The sequence below is a fragment of the Salmo trutta genome, chromosome 6 (genome assembly GCF_901001165.1).
Source record: "Salmo trutta chromosome 6, fSalTru1.1, whole genome shotgun sequence".
NCBI lineage: Eukaryota > Metazoa > Chordata > Actinopteri > Salmoniformes > Salmonidae > Salmo > Salmo trutta.
Genome location: NC_042962.1, coordinates 20,827,060 through 20,849,219, shown reverse-complemented (window position 1 = coordinate 20,849,219; position 22,160 = coordinate 20,827,060). Strand labels below are relative to the sequence as shown.

Here is a 22,160-nt window from a genome sequence, read left to right as displayed (position 1 = left end):
TCTCCCCACACCTGGTTGTCTAGGGCTTAATTGAAAGGAAAAAACAAAACCTGCAGACACTAGGCCCTCCGTGGAATGAGTTTGACACCCCTGGTGTGTTTGACACCCCTGGATTAAATTCAAATGTATAAATCAGTCAGCAGACATCAGATGCATGAAATCTTATAATTTCAGACATTAAATATTCAACAACTTAAATATTTTACATCAACTGGCCTGGATATTTACACTGAACAGAAATATAAAATGCAAAATGTAAAGTGTTGGTTCCATGTTTCATGAGCTGAAATAAAACATCCCAGAAATGTTCCATATGCACAAAAAGCTTATTTCTCTCAAATGTTGTGCACACATTTGTTCACGTCGCTGTTCGTGAGCATTTCTCCTCTGACAAGCTAATCCATCCACCTGACAGGTGTGGCATATCAATAAGCTGATTAAACAGCATGATCATCACACAGGTGCACCTTGTGCTGGGGACAATAAAAGGCCACTCTAAAATGTGCAGTTTTGTCACAGATGTCTCAAGTTTTGAGGGAGCGTGCAATTGGCATGCTGACAGTAGGATTGTCCACTAGAGCTATTGCCAGAGAATGTCATGTTAATATCTCTACCATAAGCCGCCTCCAACGTCGTTTTAGAGAATTTGGCAGTACGTCCAACCGGCCTCACAACCGCAGACCACGTGTAGAGACCAGACACCCTGACAGCTGATGAAACTGTGGGTTTGCACAACCGAAGAATTTCTGCACAAACTGTCAGAAACCGTCTCAGGGAAGCTCATCTGCATGCTCGTCGTCCTCATCAGGGTTTTGACCTGACTGCAGTTTGGCGTCGTGACCGACTTCAGTGGGCAAATGCTCACCTTCGAAGGCCACTGGCACACTGGAGAAGTGTGCTCTTCACGGATGAATCCCGGTTTCAACTGTATCGGGCAAATGGCAGACTGCGTGTATGGCGTTGTGTGGGCGAGGGGTTTGCTGATGTCAACGTTGTGAACAGAGTGACCCATGGTGGCGATGAGGTTATAGTATGGACAAGCATAAGCTACGGACAACGAACACAATTGCATTTTATCAATGGCAATTTGAATGCACAGGAGATACCGTGACAAGATCCTGAGGGCCATTGTCGTGCCATTCATCCTCCGCCATCACCTCATGTTTCAGCATGATAATGCACGGCCCCATGTCGCAAAGACCTGTATACAATTTCTGGAAGCTGAAAATGTCCCAGTTCATCCATGGCCTGCATACTCACCAGACATGTCACCCATGTTTGGGATGCTCTGGATCGATGTGTACGACAGCATTTTCCAGTTCCCGACAATATCCAACAACTTCGCACAGCCATTGAAGAGGAGTGGGATAACATTCTACAGGCCACAATCAAGTCTGATCAACTCTATGCGAAGGAGTCGCGCTGCATGATGGAGGTCACACCAGATACTGACTGGTTTTCTGATCCACGCCCCAACCTTTTTTTGAAAGATACCTGTGACCAACAGATGCATATCTGTATTCCCAGTGATGTGAAATCCATAGATTAGGGCCTGATTAATTTATTTAGACTGATTTCCTTCTATGAATTATAACTCGGTAAAATCTTTGCAATTGTTGCATGTTGCGATTATATTTTTGTTCAGTGTAGAAGAAAATGGTAAGGTGCCTTTAGAGCAGTGATCCTCAAACCTCTCCTCGGGGACCACCAGCCATTCCACGTATTTGATCTATTCCACCTGATTCAACTTATCAACTAATCGTCAAGCCCTTGGTTGCATTCCCCTGGTCAGAAGTTGCATGAATCAACCAATGGTCACGTGCCACCTCATCAACAATGCCGTCGGGCACCAGATTGCTCTAACATATGTGGTTAGCTGATACGTAAAATACCTATCCAGGCATTGTAATATCTGGCATGTGTCATCAATGTCTGGGCAGAGAAACGCACCCCATGACAAGGTGAATCAGGAAAATATTTAGGGGTTCCAGAGGAGAGGTTTGAGAAGCACTGCTCTACAGCACCTCAGCAAGATGTAGGATTAAGCCTAAATACACATGGGTGCTGGATCAAACCGCTAAAGGGACTCCTCTCTACTTTGCATTGATCTTTTCTCCCCTACATTGATATTACATGATAATATGTTTGATTCAGCATACGTTACAACGTGAAGTGTTCAAGGGTTTACTTCAAGTGTTTGATTTAATTTAGTCCTTATTTCTTTCATGTCATATATGTAAAGCTATAGTTTTATCCAGACTGGAAGACTGGGGACTAAACCACGGTTCCTACATCCTCCCTATAAGGCCTCAACAGGGTACTTCCTCTCCTGTTCCATGGGTGCAGCTTTAGAGGAGCATCGTTTGAAACAAGGCCATAGACCCGGCTAAGGAATATAGGGGACTAACAGAGAGAGTTGGAAAGAGCACATCTTTAGACATTGCCCTATGTCTCCTTCCTTTAGATGGCAAAGTCCACCAAGTAACTGGGGGTTCTTATACCATAGTGTGCAACTTGAGAGTTTATTCCAGTATAATGTTTTCCAGGTTTCATTGAAAAGATCAAGGCATGTTTATGGTATGAAGGTCCTCATTGGACAAAGGGGAAAGTCTACAGTATTGATTAGCTATTATGATCTGCAATGGTATAACAGGTGACATCTTGTCATGTTTCTATGCAGAACACATCATGTCACCCAATCAGAGTGAGATAGTATTTACAGAACTTGGGAAAGGTCAGCAGCATGTAAGAAGCTTGTCTTGTTTGTTGAAAAGCTACTGAAAAAAATAACTTGCACGACACAAATGCCAAATAAACTAACTGGAGCATGGTCAGAAAAATATAAAATATTCCAAAACCCACTGTCAAACACAATATACCACATCGATGAAACATGAACACAGGGAAAAATGGGTGACTGGACAGACCATTACGGTTAAATAGCTACAAATCTTAAAATGGCTGCACCTATCAACATTTATTACAATTTAGGACCACATGATTAAAAAACGTCTATATACTCCAACCAAAGTAGTCATTGTCTTCAGACATTCCACAGTACGGACCAACACACAGCGAAACTGAATACTAAAAGGCCTCTCTTACCTCAACTGTCACCCACGAACTAGACATCTTCTCCCGATACAGTACGAATCAGTCCAAAATGAAAAATAAATACTTTTATACTGAACAGTGTGTGTATCAAAACATGTTCCAGTTCCAGTCTTTCGCAGATAGTTTAAAAACAAATAAAATACATACAGTACATTTATATCACGACACATTTTAAACCATATTAACTTTTGTTGTATTATACAAGACTATGGAAAAGTAGTCAAATGCAGATGGTGATATACAGTAGCATAATTTGAGAACACAATCAACATTGGGGAAACAATAAGATCGAGCTTGAATAAAATATAAAAATGTTTTGGCTTCGTGAATTTATGCTACTGTACTACTATTATCTCTTGTAACCTGTGTGGATGGTGATGTGGATAGTGATGAGTAAATGATGAGGTGAAAACCAGAGGTCTTCTCTTAAATAGACCATATTCTACTTGCCCTTCTGTTAGTAGTACTAAGCTACATATTCACACAAACTATAAAGAGTCACAAAACACTAGCCTTTACAAGCAGATCGGAATGTTTCATGCGTGGAAGTGTCCCATCCATGCACTAACCCAGAGGGACACTATTACTGATTGTTTTACTCTACAGTGTTGCTGTTGTGTTCGAAGCTTTAGCGCATGCACCGCTAACCTAGCTGGATAAGCTAAGGCTATTAGCTTAGCAACAGGCATGACCTTGAGATTGAAAACATGGGGATAGAAAACATGTGCCTAGGCTTTGCTCACAGCATAGCATGGGATTGCACCACCATCCACAGATTATGTGTTGGTCTATTGCATATGGACGTTACTACAAAAACGAGAAGCAGGCAAAAAAGGCATTCCCTTGATTCAGGCAGGATGACATAATTCTGAGTGCGAATGAGTGCGGACCCATCACACTTTTTTTGCTTAGGATGTCATAATTCTCTGATTGGATTTATTGCATACTTAACCGGAGGAGGGGACCTCACTAAAAGCCCTACCAGACAAACTATTGATTTTTCTGCGTTTTTCTTCTCTGGTTTCACACACAGCAGACATACACAGAGACAGGGTCCAAAGCCCCCTGGGGGTTAAACATTCACCTCTCTAAAGGTACAGTTAAACCACTCTGTTGTCCCGAGTGTAGCATCCATAGCAACGCCTTTTTCTTTTTGGAGGTGCTCTTTATTCCTCCCCTTTCTCAGAGTCACGATGCGCGGCGTAGTAATACAGAATAGATCATGCAGAAGAGAGGACAATGAGATTCGAGAGAGTTCACCACTGTTCACATCTTTTTTAGGGGAGCGAACCAATGAGGGCACAGTGACAGCTCTCTCACCCCCAGTTTCTAGCACCAGGCAGCCAATTCGGTGCCAGTGCTAACAGTAGAGCGACATCCTGCTGCGCCGCATGGCCTCGCTGATAAGGTACGCCGGGCTTACCTCGGGCTCCTCTTTCATCACCTCAATGTTCTGCCACTCGCCGCACTGGTTGGACTTCTTGATGGTGTCCACCACGCAAAGTGCGTACAGGCAGTCCTCAAATGTGGCCGCCATAGTCAGCGGCCTTTCGTCCCACGTGCGCCGGTCGTCCTGGTCCTCAAAGGCCTGACGCACCGCCTGCACCATACGGATGGTTCCTGTCAGGTAGGGCGAGGGGATGTCACTGAAAGCCTTCTCCGGTAGGGAGGCCTTCTCCAGAGGGGTGCTGTCTTTCAGAAGTAGCTCCGGCCCTCCCTCCATGGTGTTCTTCTGGCCGTACAGGTCGGTGCCGCTGACCGTCAGCCGGCCCACCGTGCCCACCACGATCACCTCCTGGCGGAAGTCACCAGGCACGTTGAAGTTGAGTGTGACGGTGCAGCAGGCGCCGCCCTCCAGCACCATCTGGAAGGTACAGAAGTCGTCGCTGGTAATCTGTCGGATGCCGCAGATGTGCTCCGTCTGCTTGACGAAAGTCTTGAGGAAGCCGTGCACCTTGGCCGCCCGCTGGCCCGTGAGAAAAGTGAGCAGGTCAATGATGTAGCTGCCTACCGAGTGCAGCCCCCCACCGCCCATCAGGTCGTCACAGCTCCAGTTGTACTTCTTACCCAGCAGGCTGCCGCTGTGGACCTGGGCCTCGCAGACCAGCAGCTCCCCCACATAGCCCTCCTCCACTAGCTCCTTCATGCGCACGAAGGCAGGAAGGAAGCGCAGTACGTTTCCCATGATGCTCAGCAGCTTGGGGTAGTACTGGGCGGCTGACATCATGCGAAAGGCATCCAGTGGGGTGGCGGTGCGGTCACAGATCACATTCTTACCGATACCTAGGTAGTGGGAGAGAGAGAGGCCAATGTTACTCACACGTAGACATAATATCCTCCTCTCCATGAAAACATCACTTGAAGAGACATTAATCAGTGCAAAAAAACAGTACCCCTCCCCCCGACTAGCTGACACAAATATTCCAACATAGCCTCTCCAAAACTATTTTAAACCCACGGCTCAACAAGTGATTCTGAAAATGAAACATGAGAAAACATTGTAGAAGCTTTGTCAATACTGTTGTTTTTCTGAGAGGAAAGAGTCAGTCTGTCTGTCATGAGTGTACCTACTGTACAGATAGGGTTGACTTAGTGAAGAGAGCAAAGGGATGAGGAGAGGGAGAGAGAAACCTCATTAGGCCCTCTGTTTTAATTCCACTACTTACCAAACCCCCAGTGGTGCTGTGCTCACATAACCTCATTACAGATATCTATGAGGAATATAGCTGCTGCAAAAAGAAAGCTGGGCAAAACATAGCTTCTATGAACCATGTAACAGCAGAGCAGACTGAGGGAGAGAGAGGCTATTCACACACTGCCCTGACTGTGCCACGAGAAAGGCTAAAACAATTAACATAGAGCCACTAATAGCCCATTACACTATTACGCTCAAGGGCACATTACTCCGAGCTGAGCAATTACCCTATTCATAACTCTCAGAGTCTGCAGTGACTTTGAGAAACAAAATGGACACCAGATAGCCAATAAAATAAAAGCAATGGGGAATTGTGGGTGGCCAATCAAAAGACTGTATATACAGAAAAGTTTTAAAAAAAGACCCTCCACCACACAATGGTAATGAAAGAGTTTTGGTAATAGAAGGCCAATGATACCCCCCTACACCACCTGATTCCTGGCCAGCCTGCCCCCCATGAACACAATGCTCCCTGTAATTAATCCAGTCACATTGATGAACAGCAGGGGTGGGAAAACATCCACCCCCTTCAAACCCCCTCCTTTGCCCATTCCACATCCCAACCACCCCTATTTAGAGGCACCAATCACTTCCTAAATATCCCCCCAACCCATGTGAAGAACAGGCAGGCGGCACCCAGAGACGTTTTGGAACTGAAACTTCCCAGCTAATCTCCCATTAGCGCCGAACGACTAGATCCAGCCAGGCCAGGAAATTAATCCCCTTGACCCAGTTCTCCAGTGCGACGGAAAAAACCTTCCCCCTGGACAAAGGCACCGAGGCTGGCTACAGTGCACCCTTATCGAGGAGGCCTGACCCCAGGTCTGCACCCCTGTGAAAAGTTAAGGACCGCCTGCTCTCAGTTAAACAACTTGGCACATAGGCCTGCAGTGAGTGAGAGCTAGTGACAGACAGCCAGGCTGCAGGCGAAAAGCTAAACTGAGCCGGTCTTAGCCTAGCCTATAATGTTCTTGTCACAATTTCTCACGCCTATGAAAAGCGGTCCTTTTACAAATCCATTCTCACACCAGCTCACGCTCTATACCCACAGCCATTGTGTTGATGCGTTACGTCTGAGGCCTTTACTGTGCAGACAGCTCTTCAAGTCATGAGTGGCCTTCCCCTCACTTCCTGTCTGAAAGGTTGCTAGCTAGTTTCTGGAGGTCACACTGAAGGTCATCAGTCGAGCTCAACAGCACCTGAGTGGAAAGGGGAGTGTGTTTGTGAGAGCAAAGCTAGAGGGAGCGGGATTGAGCGTGAGGAAGAGAGTATGCAAAGGATATGGAGAGGGGGAGAGAATGAACTAGAGAGCTGCACGTGAGTGAGACAGAGAGCTAAAGTGGTAAAGGGAAATCAACCAAGAGACGGAAAGAGAGAGAGAGGTGGAGGAGAGCTTATTCCATTATGTGGCCTGCGGTACACACTTCCTGCAGTTGTTCCCAGGGTGCTGCTGGCGGATTAGAGAAGCCAGTTTAGCGCTAATGACTAGAGCTCTGCAACAGGCAGACAGAGGCTTCATACAGCCAGGGCACATAGAAATAGAGGAGGTCATTGCTAACGGTGTTAGCCAACGCTAACTAAAGTGAAGTTTCCCTAGTAGAAATAGAGGGTGTCAGTGCTAACCGTGTTAGCCAACGCTAGTTTGGATGAAGTGTCCCTAGTAGAAATAGAGAGTGTCAGTGCTAACCGTGTTAGCCAATGCTAGTTCGGATGAAGTGTCCCTAGTAGAAATAAAGGGAGTCAGTACTAACCGTGTTAGCCAATGCTAGCTGGGGTGAAGTGTGCATCTCACAGGTAGTGTCTACGTCCCAGTGGGAGTCCAGTAATGGAGCAGAAAAAGCCTCTGGCATCGCAGAACAGCCCCTTACCATCAATAATGCATGTTAAGCGCCAGGCATACAGTAGTTCAAAGAACCCACTAGCTGTACCTGCCAGTGAGGAAGCTGGCAGTGGGTCGTGGGAATTCCACCCAAAGCTAAGCGTGTGGTTGACACCAGATTGGCATTTCAGAGGGCAGAGCTGACACCGCCCCTCTCCTTAAACCTAACCTGGGTTTTTGATGTTTCGAAGACGGAAGATAAAAATCTGTCTTAGTGATCAAGTGTCATGAACAGCCATAAACATCCTTGGGTTCTTTTGATTTTAAGAGGCCTGTCAGAATGGGGCGGCAGCGTTAGAGCATTGGACTAGTAACCAAAAGGTTGCAAGATCGAATCCCTGAGCTGACAAGGTACAAATCTGTTGTTCTGCCCCTGAACAAGGCAGTTAACCCACTGTTCCTAGGCCGTCATTGAAAATAAGAATTTGTTCTTAACTGACTTGCCTAGTTAAATAAAGGTAAAATTAAAATGTAAAAAAAAAATTAAAAAAAAAAAAAAATCACCTACTGTACATGAGACAATCCTGTCATCTCAATGATTCTCATGTATCCCTAGAGATACCCACTCTATAGCTCTACTGGAACATCTCCCATGGGACATACTCTACACATTCAATATTAACAGCACTTAAGCAATGACAACTTCTTACATCATACAGTAGCACGATAAAGGACTATTTAATAGGAGAGGCAGCAGAGACAACCTCAATAAAATCTGGGCCAACAAACCACAAATTCAAGCATGGAAAATGAGCAGGGAACACTAAGACCACTGATTAGCAGTAAGCCACTGGCATGTGGACACCACACAGTTTCAACATCAGTCATGGTTTCCTTCAAAATAAAAACATTCAAACAAATCTAATATGAATGAGCAGCCTAATTGTCACTAGGCTCCAAAAATGGCATCTTCATTCCCAATTACCCATCATCTGTCACTGGGAGGAATTAAACGTGAAAAAGGAGGAGAGAAGAGGGGGGAATCCACTTAACGCCACAGAGGTAATTACACATCCCTCCAGTCATCAATGCTGGGGAAAGGAAAACAACTGCCTTTTCAGAAAGAGATGGGGAAAGAGAGAGAGAGAGAGAGAGAGAGAGAGAGATGGAGAGAGAAGAGCATGCAAACTGATGGCTACACCGAACTTACACCCATCTAAACTCAGCAAAAAAAGAAACGTCCCCTTTTCAGGACCCTGTCTTTCAAAGGTAATTTGTAAAAATCCAAATAACTTCACAGATCTTCATTGTAAAGGGTTTAAACACTGTTTCCCATGCTTGTTCAATTAACCATAGACAATTAATGAACATGCACCTGTGGAACGGTCATTAAGACACTAACAGCTTACAGACGGTAGGCAATTAAGGTCACAGTTATGAACACTTAGGACACTAGAGAGGCCTTTCTACTGACTCTGAAAAACACGTGCCTTAGGCATGCCCAGGGCAATAAATTGCAATGTCCGTACTGTGAGACGCCTAAGACAGCGCTACAGGGAGACAGGACGGACAGCTCATCATCCTCGCAGTGGCAGACCACGTGTAACAACACCTGCACAGGATTGGTACATCCAGATATCACACCTGCGGGACAGGTACAGGATGGCAACAACAACTGCCCGAGTTACACCAGGAACACACAATCCCTCCATCAGTGCTCAGACTGTCCACAATAGGCTGAGAGAGGCTGGACTGAGGGCTTGTAGGCCTGTTGTAAGTCAGATCCTCACCAGACATCACCGGCAACAACGTCACCTATGGGCACAAACCCACCGTCGCTGGACCAGACAGGACTGGCAAAAAGTGCTCTTCACTGACGAGTCACGGTTTTGTCTCACCATGGGTGATGGTCAGATTCGCGTTTATCATCGAAGGAATGAGCGTTACACCGAGGCCTGTACTCTGGAGCGGGATCGATTTGGAGGTGGAGGGTCCGTCATGGTCTGGGGCGGTGTGTCACAGCATCAACGGACTGAGCTTGTTGTCATTGCAGGCAATCTCAACGCTGTGCGTTACAGGGAAGACAATCACCTCCCTCATGTGGTACCCTTCCTGCAGGCTCATCCTGACATGCCACCATGGACTGACATGACCCTCCAGCATGACAATGCCACCATGGACTGCCTTGGTGGAAGAGTGGGGTAACATCTCACAGCAAAAACTGGCAAATCTGGTGCAGTCCATGAGGAGATGCACTGCAGTACTTAATGCAGCTGGTGGCCACACCAGATACTGACTTACTTTTGATTTTGACCCCCCCCCCCCACTTTGTTCAGGGACACATTATTCCATTTCTGTTAGTCACATGTCTGTGGAACTTGTTCAGTTTATGTCTCAGTTGTTGAATCTTGTTATGTTCATACAAATATTTACACATGTTAAGTTTGCTGAAAATAAACGCAGTTGACATTAAGAGGACGTTTCTATTTTTTGCTGAGTTTAGTTCATTCAGATCTGCAACAACTGATGGGTTAGGAAGAGGAACTAGGGGTTGTGATCAGACCAGGAAGAGTGACTGGAAAGTAGACATGGGGGTTTTCCCCTCCCCCAATCACTAGACTTGTCCCAGATGTGTCACTGTCACAAGCGTGGCCAGGGACTAGGATAGTAGCGCCACACCGCTCCATAGTGAGACACCCCAGGCCTCCTAAATCCCTCTGCTGAGCACATTACCTCAGGGCTTAAAATACATACCTGCGTATCATCATTCCATTTCCCCCTGGAACAGAGGAAGGTAAAACTGGTTCTGTCTCTTCTATGGGGCTAACGAAGACGTGTGATGCACAATAGATGCCTCTTAGCCTATCACAGTGGCTTGCTCAGATTGCACTCTGATTGAAAGAGAGGGGGATTATGGGAGAATATGGAGGTTGATGTAAATGAATTGTGGGCTCGGAGAAGGGTGAAATACAGCAGCAGCATCATTATGACAAAAGGCCGGGCGGGCTTCCCGTGGCGCTAGCTGTTCTGCTTACCGCTCCACTGTGCCAGATAAATCCCAATAATCTAATGACCAACCCATCCCCACCACACCAGATGTACATCAAGGAGCCAAGGCAGGCGTGACAGGAGAAAGATAAGCCCTGGGAATAGTATGTTTGGTTTTAATGATGGCACGAAAGTGACATACAGACGCACACAACTGCACAAACACAAACATTGCGTAGACACTATATAAACAAAAGTATGTGGATTCGGCTATTTCAGCCACACCCGTTGCTGATGGGTGCATGAAATCGAGCACACAGCCATGCAATCTGCATAGACAAACATTGGCAGTAGAATGGCCTAGCTAATGAGCTCAGTGACTTTCAATGTGACACCGTCATAGCATGCAACCTTTCCAACAAGTCTGTTTTAAATTTCAGCCCTGCTAGTGCTGCCCCGGTCAACTGTAAGTGCTGTTATTGTGAAGCGGAAATGTCTAGGAGCAACAACGGCTCAGCCTCAAAGTGGTAGGCCACGCAAGCTCACAGAACGGGACCGCCGAGTGCTGAAGCACGTAGCGTGTACAAATCGTCTGTCCTCAGCTGCAACACTCACTACCGTGTTCCAAACTGCCTCTGGAAGCAACGTCAGTAAAATAACTGTTTGTTGGGAGCTTCATGAAATGGAATTCAATGGCCGAGCAGCCTCACACAAGCCTAAAATCACCATGCGCGATGCCAAGCATCGGCTGGAGTGGTGTAAAGCTCGGCGCCATTGGACTCTGGAGCAGTGGAAACGCATTCTCTGGAGTGATGAAGCTTCACCATCTGGCAGTCCGACGGACAAATCTGGGTTTGGCGGATGCCAGGAAAACGCTACCTGTCTGAATGCATAGTGCCAAATGTAAATTTTGGTGGAGGAATAATTGTCTGGGGCTGTTTTTCATAGTTTGGGCTAGGCCCCTTAGTTCCAGTGAAGGGAAATCTTAATGCTCCAGCATTCAATGGCATTCTAGACGATTCTGTGCTTCCAACTTTGTGGCAACAGTTTGGGGAAGGCCCTTTCCTGTTTCAGCATGACAATGCCCCCATGCACAAAGCGAGGTCCATACAGAAATGGTCTGTTGAGATCGGTGTGGAAGAACTTGACTGGCCTGCACAGAGCCCTGACCTCAACCCCATTGAACACCTTTGGGATGAATTGGAAGGCTGACTGCGAGCCAGGCCTAATCACCCAAGATCAGTGCCCGACCTCACTACTGCTCTTGTGGCTGAATGGAAGCAAGTCCCCGCAGCAATGTTCCAAAAAACTTCCCAGAAGAGTGGAGGCTGTTATAGCAGCAAAGGGGGGACCAACTCCATATTAATGCCCATGATTTTGGAATGAGATGTTTGACGAGCAGGTCATGTAGCGTATATTGACAAAATATGTAGTGCAAATTAATGATGCAAAAGCACAATAAGGCAAAAGCACGTGTCATGCACAAGCTGCATACAATGACAAAACACCAATATGTGCACCGAAGTGCATTGCAGTCCAATTACGCACGAACACACTTATCCAGCATTCGTGCACATTAACAATAAGGCTGAGGAAGGAAGCCAGAGGAGGGTGACTGTAGAGGAGGGGAAATGGGAGTTAGGTGGTGGTGGAGGAAGCTTGCTACAGGGAGCAGAAGCTGGAGGCAGTCTGTCTGTGGTATTGAATTACAGGTCCCCCTAGGCAACATAGGCTATCACACCCTGCACCACCCTGCACCATCGATCCACACCCAGCTGCAGCAGCAAACACACCCAGAGAGGAGTGTCCACATCCAGGCACACAAGACAGAGAGCCGTAAGGCTAATGTTAATTACGGTTGGAGTTTAGCTGGTAGTTGTGTTTTCACCTCCACACAGTTAATAACCAGAGCTCCAAATTAGGCTAAACTAGGGGTAGTGCTGGAGGATAAGCCTGGCTAACACAACTGGGCAACAACTGCACTGACCGAGGATCCAATGTGGAAAATCCAGGTGGATTAAAATATTAAAATGGTTGCTTCTGTGTGACAGCTGAACACAAGGCCCCTCTACTTTAAGATGCCAAAAATATAAGCGGCTGAAAAAAACGGGGTAAACCGGTCAATCATGAACACTGTCAGGTGTACACGCTTCTCTGAGGCAAAGAGTCAAGACAATGTGTCTGTCTGCGAGACAGATTGATCTTCAGATAGGTAAATGCCAGCTTTTATAGTGGGGAACAGGGAAAGTGTATACCAGATCAGTTGCATTCACCCGAAATGAGTCTTCCACATTTAACCCAACCCCTCTGAATCAGAGCGGTGCGGGTGGCTGTCGTCCAAATCATCGGCACCCGGGGAGCTGTTGTTGTTGTTGGGGGTTAACTGCCTTGCTGAAGGGCAAAACAGCCAATTTTTCCACCTTTCCCGCTCAGTGATTCAAACCAGAAACCTTTCGCTTACTGGCCCAACACTCTTAACCGCTAGGCTACCTGCCGCCAGTGGAATTATGCTGCTGTTGTACAGGAGCTAACCTGCTGTTACCTTGTAGTCTTTTTCACTTCTGGGTGCTATATGACTGTGTGTGTGTGTGTCTGTGTGTGTGTGTGTGTATATGTGTGTGTGTGTGTGTGTCTGTCCGTGTGTGTGGTGGCGCAGTGTACAAGACTAAGTGGAATGAGTGGGCTTCCAAAGATCAAAGTGTGTCGTCTGCTAGCAACCCGGTGGAAAAGTAATTACATTTACATTACATTACATTTAAGTCATTTAGCAGACGGTCTTATCCAGAGCGACTTACAAATTGGTGCATTCACCTTATGATATCCAGTGGAACAACCACTTTACAATAGTGCATCTAAATCTTTTAAGGGGGGGGGTTAGAAGGATTACTTTATCCTATCCCAGGTATTCCTTAAAGAGGTGGGGTTTCAGGTGTCTCCGGAAGGTGGTGATTGACTCCGCTGTCCTGGCGTCGTGAGGGAGCTTGTTCCACCATTTGGGTGCCAGAGCAGCGAACAGTTTGGACTGGGCTGAGCGGGAACCGTGCTTCCTCAGAGGTAGGGGGGCCAGCAGGCCAGAGGTGGATGAACGCAGTGCCCTTGTTTGGGTGTAGGGCCTGATCAGAGCCTGAAGGTACGGAGGTGCCGTTCCCCTCACAGCTCCGTAGGCAAGCACCATGGACTTGTAGCGGATGCGAGCTTCAACTGGAAGCCAGTGGAGAGAGCGGAGGAGCGGGGTGACGTGAGAGAACTTGGGAAGGTTGAACACCAGACGGGCTGCGGCGTTCTGGATGAGTTGTAGGGGTTTAATTAGCCCAGGCATTGAACACAAAGCCACAATGTTCTGCCCAATCAGTGTTTAATCAACCAAGGCTTTTTCAGAAGCTTAAAGACACATTATCAACTTACACTGGTGGATGGGAGAGAATGTGCTGATATCGTTGATAACGATAAAAAGTTGCAAAAGCGGGGCAAAAAAAATCCATTATGATTGCATGAATGAGCAAAAGATAGTGGCTTTAACTCAAAGCAAAGACACAAAGACATAGACTAGCTAATGGAGTGCCAAACAGTAGATGACATTGAATTGAATCAAACTTATGCTAAGAATGTGCAACCTTCTAGGTCAGTAGGACAGAAAACTATTTAGCTGAGGAAGTGCTGACAACAAACCTCTCCCTCAATGTGATCAAGACAAAGGAGATGATTGTGGACTACAGGAAAAAGAGGACCGAGCACGCCCCCGTTCTCATCGACGGGGCTGTAGTGGAGCAGGTTGAGAGCTTCAAGTTCCTTGGTGTCCAGATCACCAACAAACTAACATGGTCCAAGCACAACCAAGACAGTCGTGAAGAGGGCACGACAAAACCTATTCCCCCTCAGGAGACTGAAAAGATTTGGCATTGGTCCTCAGACCCCCCCTGTCTTTTACACCACTGCTACTCTCTGTTGTTATAATCTATGCATAGTCACTTTAATAACTCTACCTACATGTACATATTACCTCAACTAACTGGTGCCCCCGAGCATTGACTCTGTATCGGTACCCCCCTATATATAGTCTCACTATTGTTATTTTACTGCTGCTCTTTAATTACTTGTTACTTTTATTTCTTATTCATATTCATATATATATATATATACTATTTTAACTGCAATGTTGGTTAGGGGCCTGTAAGTAAGCATTTCACTGAACACTGAACACCTGTTGTATTCAGCGCATGTGACTAATAACATTTGATTTGATACTACCCTTGTAATTACCAGACCGATCACCGCGCAGCGAACGACCATGTAAGCATTCGAGATCAGGCGGCTTGCGAGGCCATGCTGATTAAGGGATTTACCTGAAATCAGAAATGAAAAGAAATCAACCAAGTTGAGCTACAAACCTATGCAGTAACTATGTTTATCATAAAAGGTGGAATGACACACAGGCCAGTCACTGTATTTCACTGGAAGTGTCAGATATGCTGGGTAACTGGGCATCATGCCACGATCATCCTGAGGATTTTACAAATAGGACACGTTTAGAAAACACATCAGCTGTCAAAGGAGGGAAGGATACGACAGAAAGACGAAAACCAGACACCTAGCAACAAGCTCATGTTTCTGCTGTTTGCCCAAATGTAATTTGTCTTGAAGTAATTACAAGAGGGAGGAGGTATTACTGAGCAAAGGATAACAAGTTCTTCTCGCTATATCCTCAAACAAAGAGCTTTCTGCTGACTAATTTGCTCTCATTGTTCCATTGGGTTTGCCTCCTCCAGTCCAGTGTCCAGTCAGACATTAGCATTCAAATGGTCCATCCAAGGAGTGATGGATAGGCCTATCTCCAAGGACAGAGCAATGTTCGCTTAACTGGCCCTGAAACAAAAACACAGCAAAGGTAGCTCCAATGGCAGTGGGAAACATTACCCAACAAACCACTTCCCTTCCTCCCAGGCTCTGACCCTCTTAAATCTGTGCCCATTAGTGCTGGGATACACTCACTAACTGACCTTTTCCACCACAACTAACCAAATAAACAAAACAAGACACCTACCCCATACTTTTACATACTGGTCCCTTGTGGGACGCGAACCCAGAGCCCTGCCGATGCAAGCGCCATGCTTTACCAACTAAGTCACACAGGACCTTACTGCTGTATTACAAATGAAATGGGTCAAATAAAATAGCATCCAATTTCAATAGGTCTAGGACATTTTGTGCTAGAACAGAATATTCAAACAGGGGAGCTTTGAAAAGTAACACTTATTTACATATGGATGATGCTAGGAGCTCCAACAGCTAGCGGTCAAGGGCAGTCCTATGTCTGGATGATGATCGAGGGCATAAGCATTAGCAATTAGCCAGATCTTACTCCCACTAATGCCCCGGAGCCATTAACAGAGCCTTCCCACATGCTTAGAGTGCAGCCATTACATTGCATAGATGGTACATACTGATCCATTTAAAAGGACAGTGAATTTGATAATAGATTAAGTACTACCACAACATCTGCCTTTGCATTTAGTAGTAGCATACAGTGGTGCAGGCTTTGACCCTGCTGGTCATCTATGAACGCTTGAACATCTTGAAGAATGATCGGGCCTTAATGTCCATGTACTCTTATAATCTCCACCGGGGACAACCAGAAGAGGACTGGCCACCCCTCAGAGCCTTGTCCGTCTCTAGGTTTCTTCCTACAGTCGGTTCCTGCCTTTCTAGAGAGTTTTTCCTAGCCACTGTGCTTCTACATTTGCATTGCTTGCTCTTTGGGGTTATAGACTGTTTCTGTATAAGTCCTTTCTGACATCTGATGATGTAAAAAGGGCTTTATAAATACATTTGATTGATACCAATAGATCTAAACTCAGCAAAAAAAGAAACGTCCTCTAATTGTCAACTGCGTTTGTTTTCAGCAAACTTAACATGTGTAAATATTTGTATGAATATAACAAGATTCAACAACTGAGACATAAACTGAACAAGTTCCACAGACATGTGACTAACAGAAATTGAATAATGTGTCCCTGAACAAAGGGGGGGGGGGGGGTCTCTGGTGTGGCCACCAGCTGCATTAAGTACTGCAGTGCATCTCCTCCTCATGGACTGCACCAGATTTGCCAGTTTTTGCTGTGAGATGTTACCCCACTCTTCCACCAAGGCACCTGCAAGTTCCCAGACATTTCTGAGGGGAATGGCTGTCCATCCTGTAGCGCTGTCTTAGGCGTCTCACAGTACAGACATTGCAATTTTGCCTCATCTGCACTCCTCATGCCTCCTTGCAGCATGCCTAAGGCACGTTCACGCAGATGAACAGGGACCCTGGGCATCTTTCATTTGGTGTTTTTCCAGAGTCAGTAGAAAGGCCTCTTTAGTGTCCTAAGTGTTCATAACTGTGACCTTAATTGCCTACCGTCTGTAAGCTGTTAGTGTCTTAATGACCGTTCCACAGGTGCATGTTCATTAATTGTCTATGGTTAATTGAACAAGCATGGGAAACAGTGTTTAAACCCTTTACAATGAATGTCTTTCAAAGATAATTCGTAAAAATCCAAATAACTTCACAGATCTTCATTGTAAAGGGTTTAAACACTGTTTCCCATGCTTGTTCAATTAACACACACACACACACACACACACACACACGTTCAAAAGTTTGGTGTCACTTAGAATTGTCCTTGTTTTTGAAAGAAAAGCACATTTTTTGTCCATTAAATTTTTTGTCCATTTTTTGTCCATCAAATTGATCAGAAATACAGTGTACAAATTGTTAATGTTGTAAATGACTATTGTAGCGGGAAATTGTAGGCCAGTTTTATTGCTTATTTAATCAGAACAACAGTTTTCAGCTGTGCTTACATAATTGCAAAAGTGTTTTCTAATGATCAATTAGCCTTTTAAAATTATAAACTGGATTAGCTAACACAACGTGCCATTGGAACACAGGAGTGTTGGTTGCTGATAATTGGCCTCTGTACGCCCGTGTAGATATTCCATAAAGAAATCTGCCGTTTCCAGCTACAATAGTCATTTACAACATTAACAATGTCTACACTGTATTTCTGATCAATTTGATGTTATTTTAAATTGACATAAAAATTGCTTTTCTTTCAAAAACAAGGACATTTCTAAGTGACCCCAAACTTTTGAACGGTAGTGTATATATTTATTCATACTCCCGGACTCTGACATTGCTCGTCCTAATATTTATACATTTCTTAATTTCATTATTTTACATCTGTGTGTATTGTTGTGAATTGTTAGATATTACTGCACTGCTGGAGCTAGGAACACAAGCACCCAAAATAACATCTGCTAAATATGTGTATGCGACCAATAACATTTGATTTATTCCTGAGGGACCAATTAGCCATGTGCGCTAACCGCTAACCCTCCTGCCTACCTAATCATTAGACCTACCTTCATGCCATCTCCTGTGGAACAGCATTACACGTGTCCCTGAAAACATGGAACCACACAAAGGAAAATAATGATGCCGTAATTTATCTACTATTCAGTGAGTCACTCTGTCCATTTTCATGCTAATGAGCGCATGTCGGGCAGGCGCTAGCTATGTAAATTAGCTATCTATATTGGCCTTAAGCACTCTCAATTTAATTAATCTGCCAGCATAAATGTCAAAACAATTATTGGCTACTTTGAGGGGGTAAATTGTTTGTTATGGCCCAGCGGAGAGTGAGTAATTATTGGCCACAACATTTGGGGGGGGGGGGGGGCAGCCTAGCACATAACCCCCATGTTGAAAATAATAGTGGTAGAGTGGTTGCCGGTCGTCTTGAACAATTTAGGTGATTGATCAGTTCCTTTGTCTACTGGGAAATGGTGCCTATCCTTTCACAGGAGATGATGGTGAGCAGCTTGCTCACCAGCAGAGAACTGGCTAGACAAGGAGCATGTTAGGTCAATTAAGGATACAGTCCAATGTGCACGTTAAGGCCCATCTTTTGGGACAAGCCGTGCTGTCACATGAAGTTAACTCAACCCTCATTTTGACATTGCCTTTGTAGTGGAACGGCTTTCAAAACTGTTCCAGAAATAAATGAAGGTGTCTGAGGTGAAAGAGTGGTGACTTGAATGCTAAGGCAAAGATGAACAACGGACTACAGGAACAGCTTTGGTCTCTCACAGCCAGTGAGTGACTTTTTCCAGTAACAAAAACTTCTAGTACTATACTATAACATAATAAAATACAACCAACAATAAAGTTGTCCTCCAAACATGGCTGGAGGTAATGAGATTAAAAGAAAAACAAGTGACCTTCATCCTTCATCCTTAGACAAGGGCTGGTTGGTCATGTGACTTTGTTTGCTCCTTCACATGTGACTCTCATTCACGTCAATCCTAAACTCGTTTAAAAATACGGTAAAAGCAGCAGTGGAAAAGTAGTCGGACTACAGGAAAGGGCAAAGGAGGAGAGAGGGGGACAGTCCAGTCCAGCGAGAAGGAGGAACATATTCAGGCTGCTGGGAAATTGGATCATCCTATAAGACAGATCCACAGTGACGGTTCACTAACAACAGTGCCTTTCTCACCCTCAGAGTGATATTTACACAGCTCAATAAATCCATCTAATGTTAGTATAGAGACATTCATTAATAACCATCCATGTCAAAAGCCTACAGGTAACTGAATGAAACAGCCAGGTCTGAGTAATGGAGCCAGACATCTCCATTGACTCACAGTGACTGCAGGGAAAACGGCAGTATAAAAGCTGTGGGTGAATACAGCTTTGCTTGCCTCGTACGCCTCACTGCCAGTCCTTTCTGCAAAGATGGCTAGAAATGAACTTCCTCAAGGGAGGAGAGAAACACAATGAACGCTCGGCTGGGTAACTGGGAAAGAGAAGGTGGGGGGGGGGGGTGAATCATCGTCGACATGGTGATGCCCTCTGTCATCCTCCCACTCAGGGTCAAAATGGAGAGAGAGAGAAACAGAGGGGGGTTAAAGAGCAAGAGAGGGAGAATACACAGATATCATATCTCTACGGGAAAGAGAGTTGGCAATCTTTCAGCCTCTATGGACAATCAGTGCTGAGAACAACCACCATTTAGGATGACTGATTACTACCACATAGAGAACATAGAGACATTATTCTCTCAGAGGCTAAAGTTAAGACAAGGTCACAAGATAGTGATGGTGGAAAAAAAAATCTAGTTACATATTTGGATATTCTTTTTGACGATATATTGTATAGTTTTGACAATATCACAATATTATTGTTGTGCTTGTTGGCTGTACCTGCACCAAAACTCCATTATTTGTCCTTCATAGCTTGTTCTCCATCTTCTTTTTAAATAGGGAGCCAATTAGTTTTCAGCACTTTGATCTCCATGACTGATCAAAATGTGTTCTCATGGCTCTCTCGTATCTCTCTGCAGCAGACATATGGTGAGCAATATGTTTGGGAATTGAAATCGCAATAAAATCACAGTATCGAATTTTAAAACATAAAAACTTGACATTCTATCTCCACCTAAGTATCATGATAATATCGTATCGCGAGTTCCCCGGCAATTCCCGGCCCTTCAAGATAAGCTTTGATTTTTGATGTAAATGACCCCAGATAACCTCCTCGACACGTTGCAAGATATTTATATATTATAGGTTGGGTTTAATTGCTCTTCTTGCTTTGGCCATTTGGTAACTTACAGCAACAGTTTGATCAGGATTATCCATCCTTAAAAGCCTTGGCAGAGCATTATGATACAGAGCTCAGCAGACAGCTCCGTTTTTGTGTGAAAGAAAAGCATTGCTGACAGGAACGCCACAATGAATAATTTGTGTGGTTCCTGCCTCAAGATGTCGGATAAACACGATGACATATGCACTGCACCTCAGGGAGAGGATCATTTAGAAGAGTAAACAAACCAAATAATTATTTGAGGGTTACGCAGCAGTTATTCACAGGGCTCAACACTGGAAGATGCCTCGTCTTCAACATATGAATCAAACATCAATATCTTCAAGAAACGCTGTGCTTTTGAACGATATGGTTCTGGGCCTGCATGCATTTGAATGGCAAGATAATCCGTGAGCAAGATAAATAGCCAACATGAGAAAACCCTCCTCGCTCCTGTTCATGCATTATCGCTTGTGTCATTCCAGTCTGCAGTAGCATCTCTCCACTCTACAGCCTCGAGGCTCCATTGTGACAGCAGAGAGGCCTTTATGTGCTCAGAGCAGAGTGAAAATAAAAACAAATCACACTCGAATTACAGGCTTGCCCACCTCTCAGGTAGTTTCTCTAGGATACGGCCCTGATTTATTTTCTGCTGTGTACATTCTGCCTTACAACTCCAATGCAGACCAACCCAGAAGGCTGTGAGAAAAACAATACTGCTCATGTACTTATACTAAAGCACCAATCACTCTTCTTGAATGTCTAAAATATATACGGAAGACAATTCATTCTGACAGAGCTATGCAGACGAAAACGATCCTGCTAAGAGGATGTCAACCTGACTCAACTGTTGTTACTGTAGGACAGTCATTCCACAGACCACACATTAAAATAAAAAGTCCATGTCAGGGCGGTAAGTAAATCAGATGACGGTACAACAGAAAAAAAACAAACAGGAAATGTGTTTCAAGCTTGCAGCATGGATAGTCTATTCTTAACAGAATCTACCATTTCTATAGGGTGTCTGTGTTGGACTGCAACCTGCCTTGTTTATATAAGAGGCCTGCACTACTTCTATAGAATGTTAATCAGGGTCTGCCTATAATGGCACTGGAGGGGATGGCTGCCATTTTACGGGCTCCTAACCAACTGTGCCATTTTTTTAAAATGTTTTTTTTGCATTGTTTGTAACTTATTTTGTACATAAAGTTGCTGCTACCGTCTCTTATTATCAAAAACAGCTTCTGGACATGAGAAAAACGATTACTCTCCTCGAACTGGACAAAGATTTTTTTCTTTTAATGTGTCCGACGCAAAGGATTTACTGCTTTCTGGAGAACAGGCCCGAATCCCAGTCATTGGCGTGAAGAAAAGGCGATGATACAGAGGGAGAAGGGCGGGGTGCCTTGTTAGGATTCACATGCGAGTGAGTAAATCGCCATTACCGTCGGTTCTATTGGCCAACGTGCAATCACTGGAAAACAAACTCGATGATCTACGATAGAGACTATCCTACCAATGGACATTAAAAACTGTAATATCTTGTGTTTCACAGAGTTGTGGCTGAACGACGACACGGATAATATAGAATTGTCTGGGTTTTCCGTTCATCAGAAGGACAGAGTAGCTAGGTCTGGTAAGACGAAGGGCAGGGGTGTGTGTCTATTTGTCAATAACTGCTGGTGCGCGTTGTCTAATATTAACGAAGTCTCGAGGTGTCGCTTACCTGAGGTAAAATTCCTCATGATAAGCTGTAGACCACACTACCTACCAAGTGAGTTCTCATCTAAACTCAGCAAAAAAAGAAACGTCCCTTTTTTAGGACCCCTGTCTTTCAAAGATAATTCGTAAAAATCCAAATAACTTTACAGATCTTCAATGTAAAGGGTTTAAACACTGTTTCCCATGCTTGTTCAATG

The 22,160-nt window shown here is 44.8% G+C and overlaps 1 protein-coding gene across 1 annotated transcript in view; it reads right to left on the bottom strand.

The window, feature by feature from the left end:
• Positions 1 to 2,505: 2,505 nt before the first annotated feature.
• Positions 2,506 to 22,160, bottom strand: part of gfod1 (glucose-fructose oxidoreductase domain containing 1) — a 37,597-nt gene continuing 17,942 nt past the window's right edge. Inside the window, exon 2 of the mRNA XM_029755706.1 lies at positions 2,506 to 5,397. Coding sequence (XP_029611566.1) covers positions 4,475 to 5,397 — 923 coding nt within the window. The 3' untranslated portion in view covers positions 2,506 to 4,474. The remainder of the gene's footprint in view (positions 5,398 to 22,160) is intronic.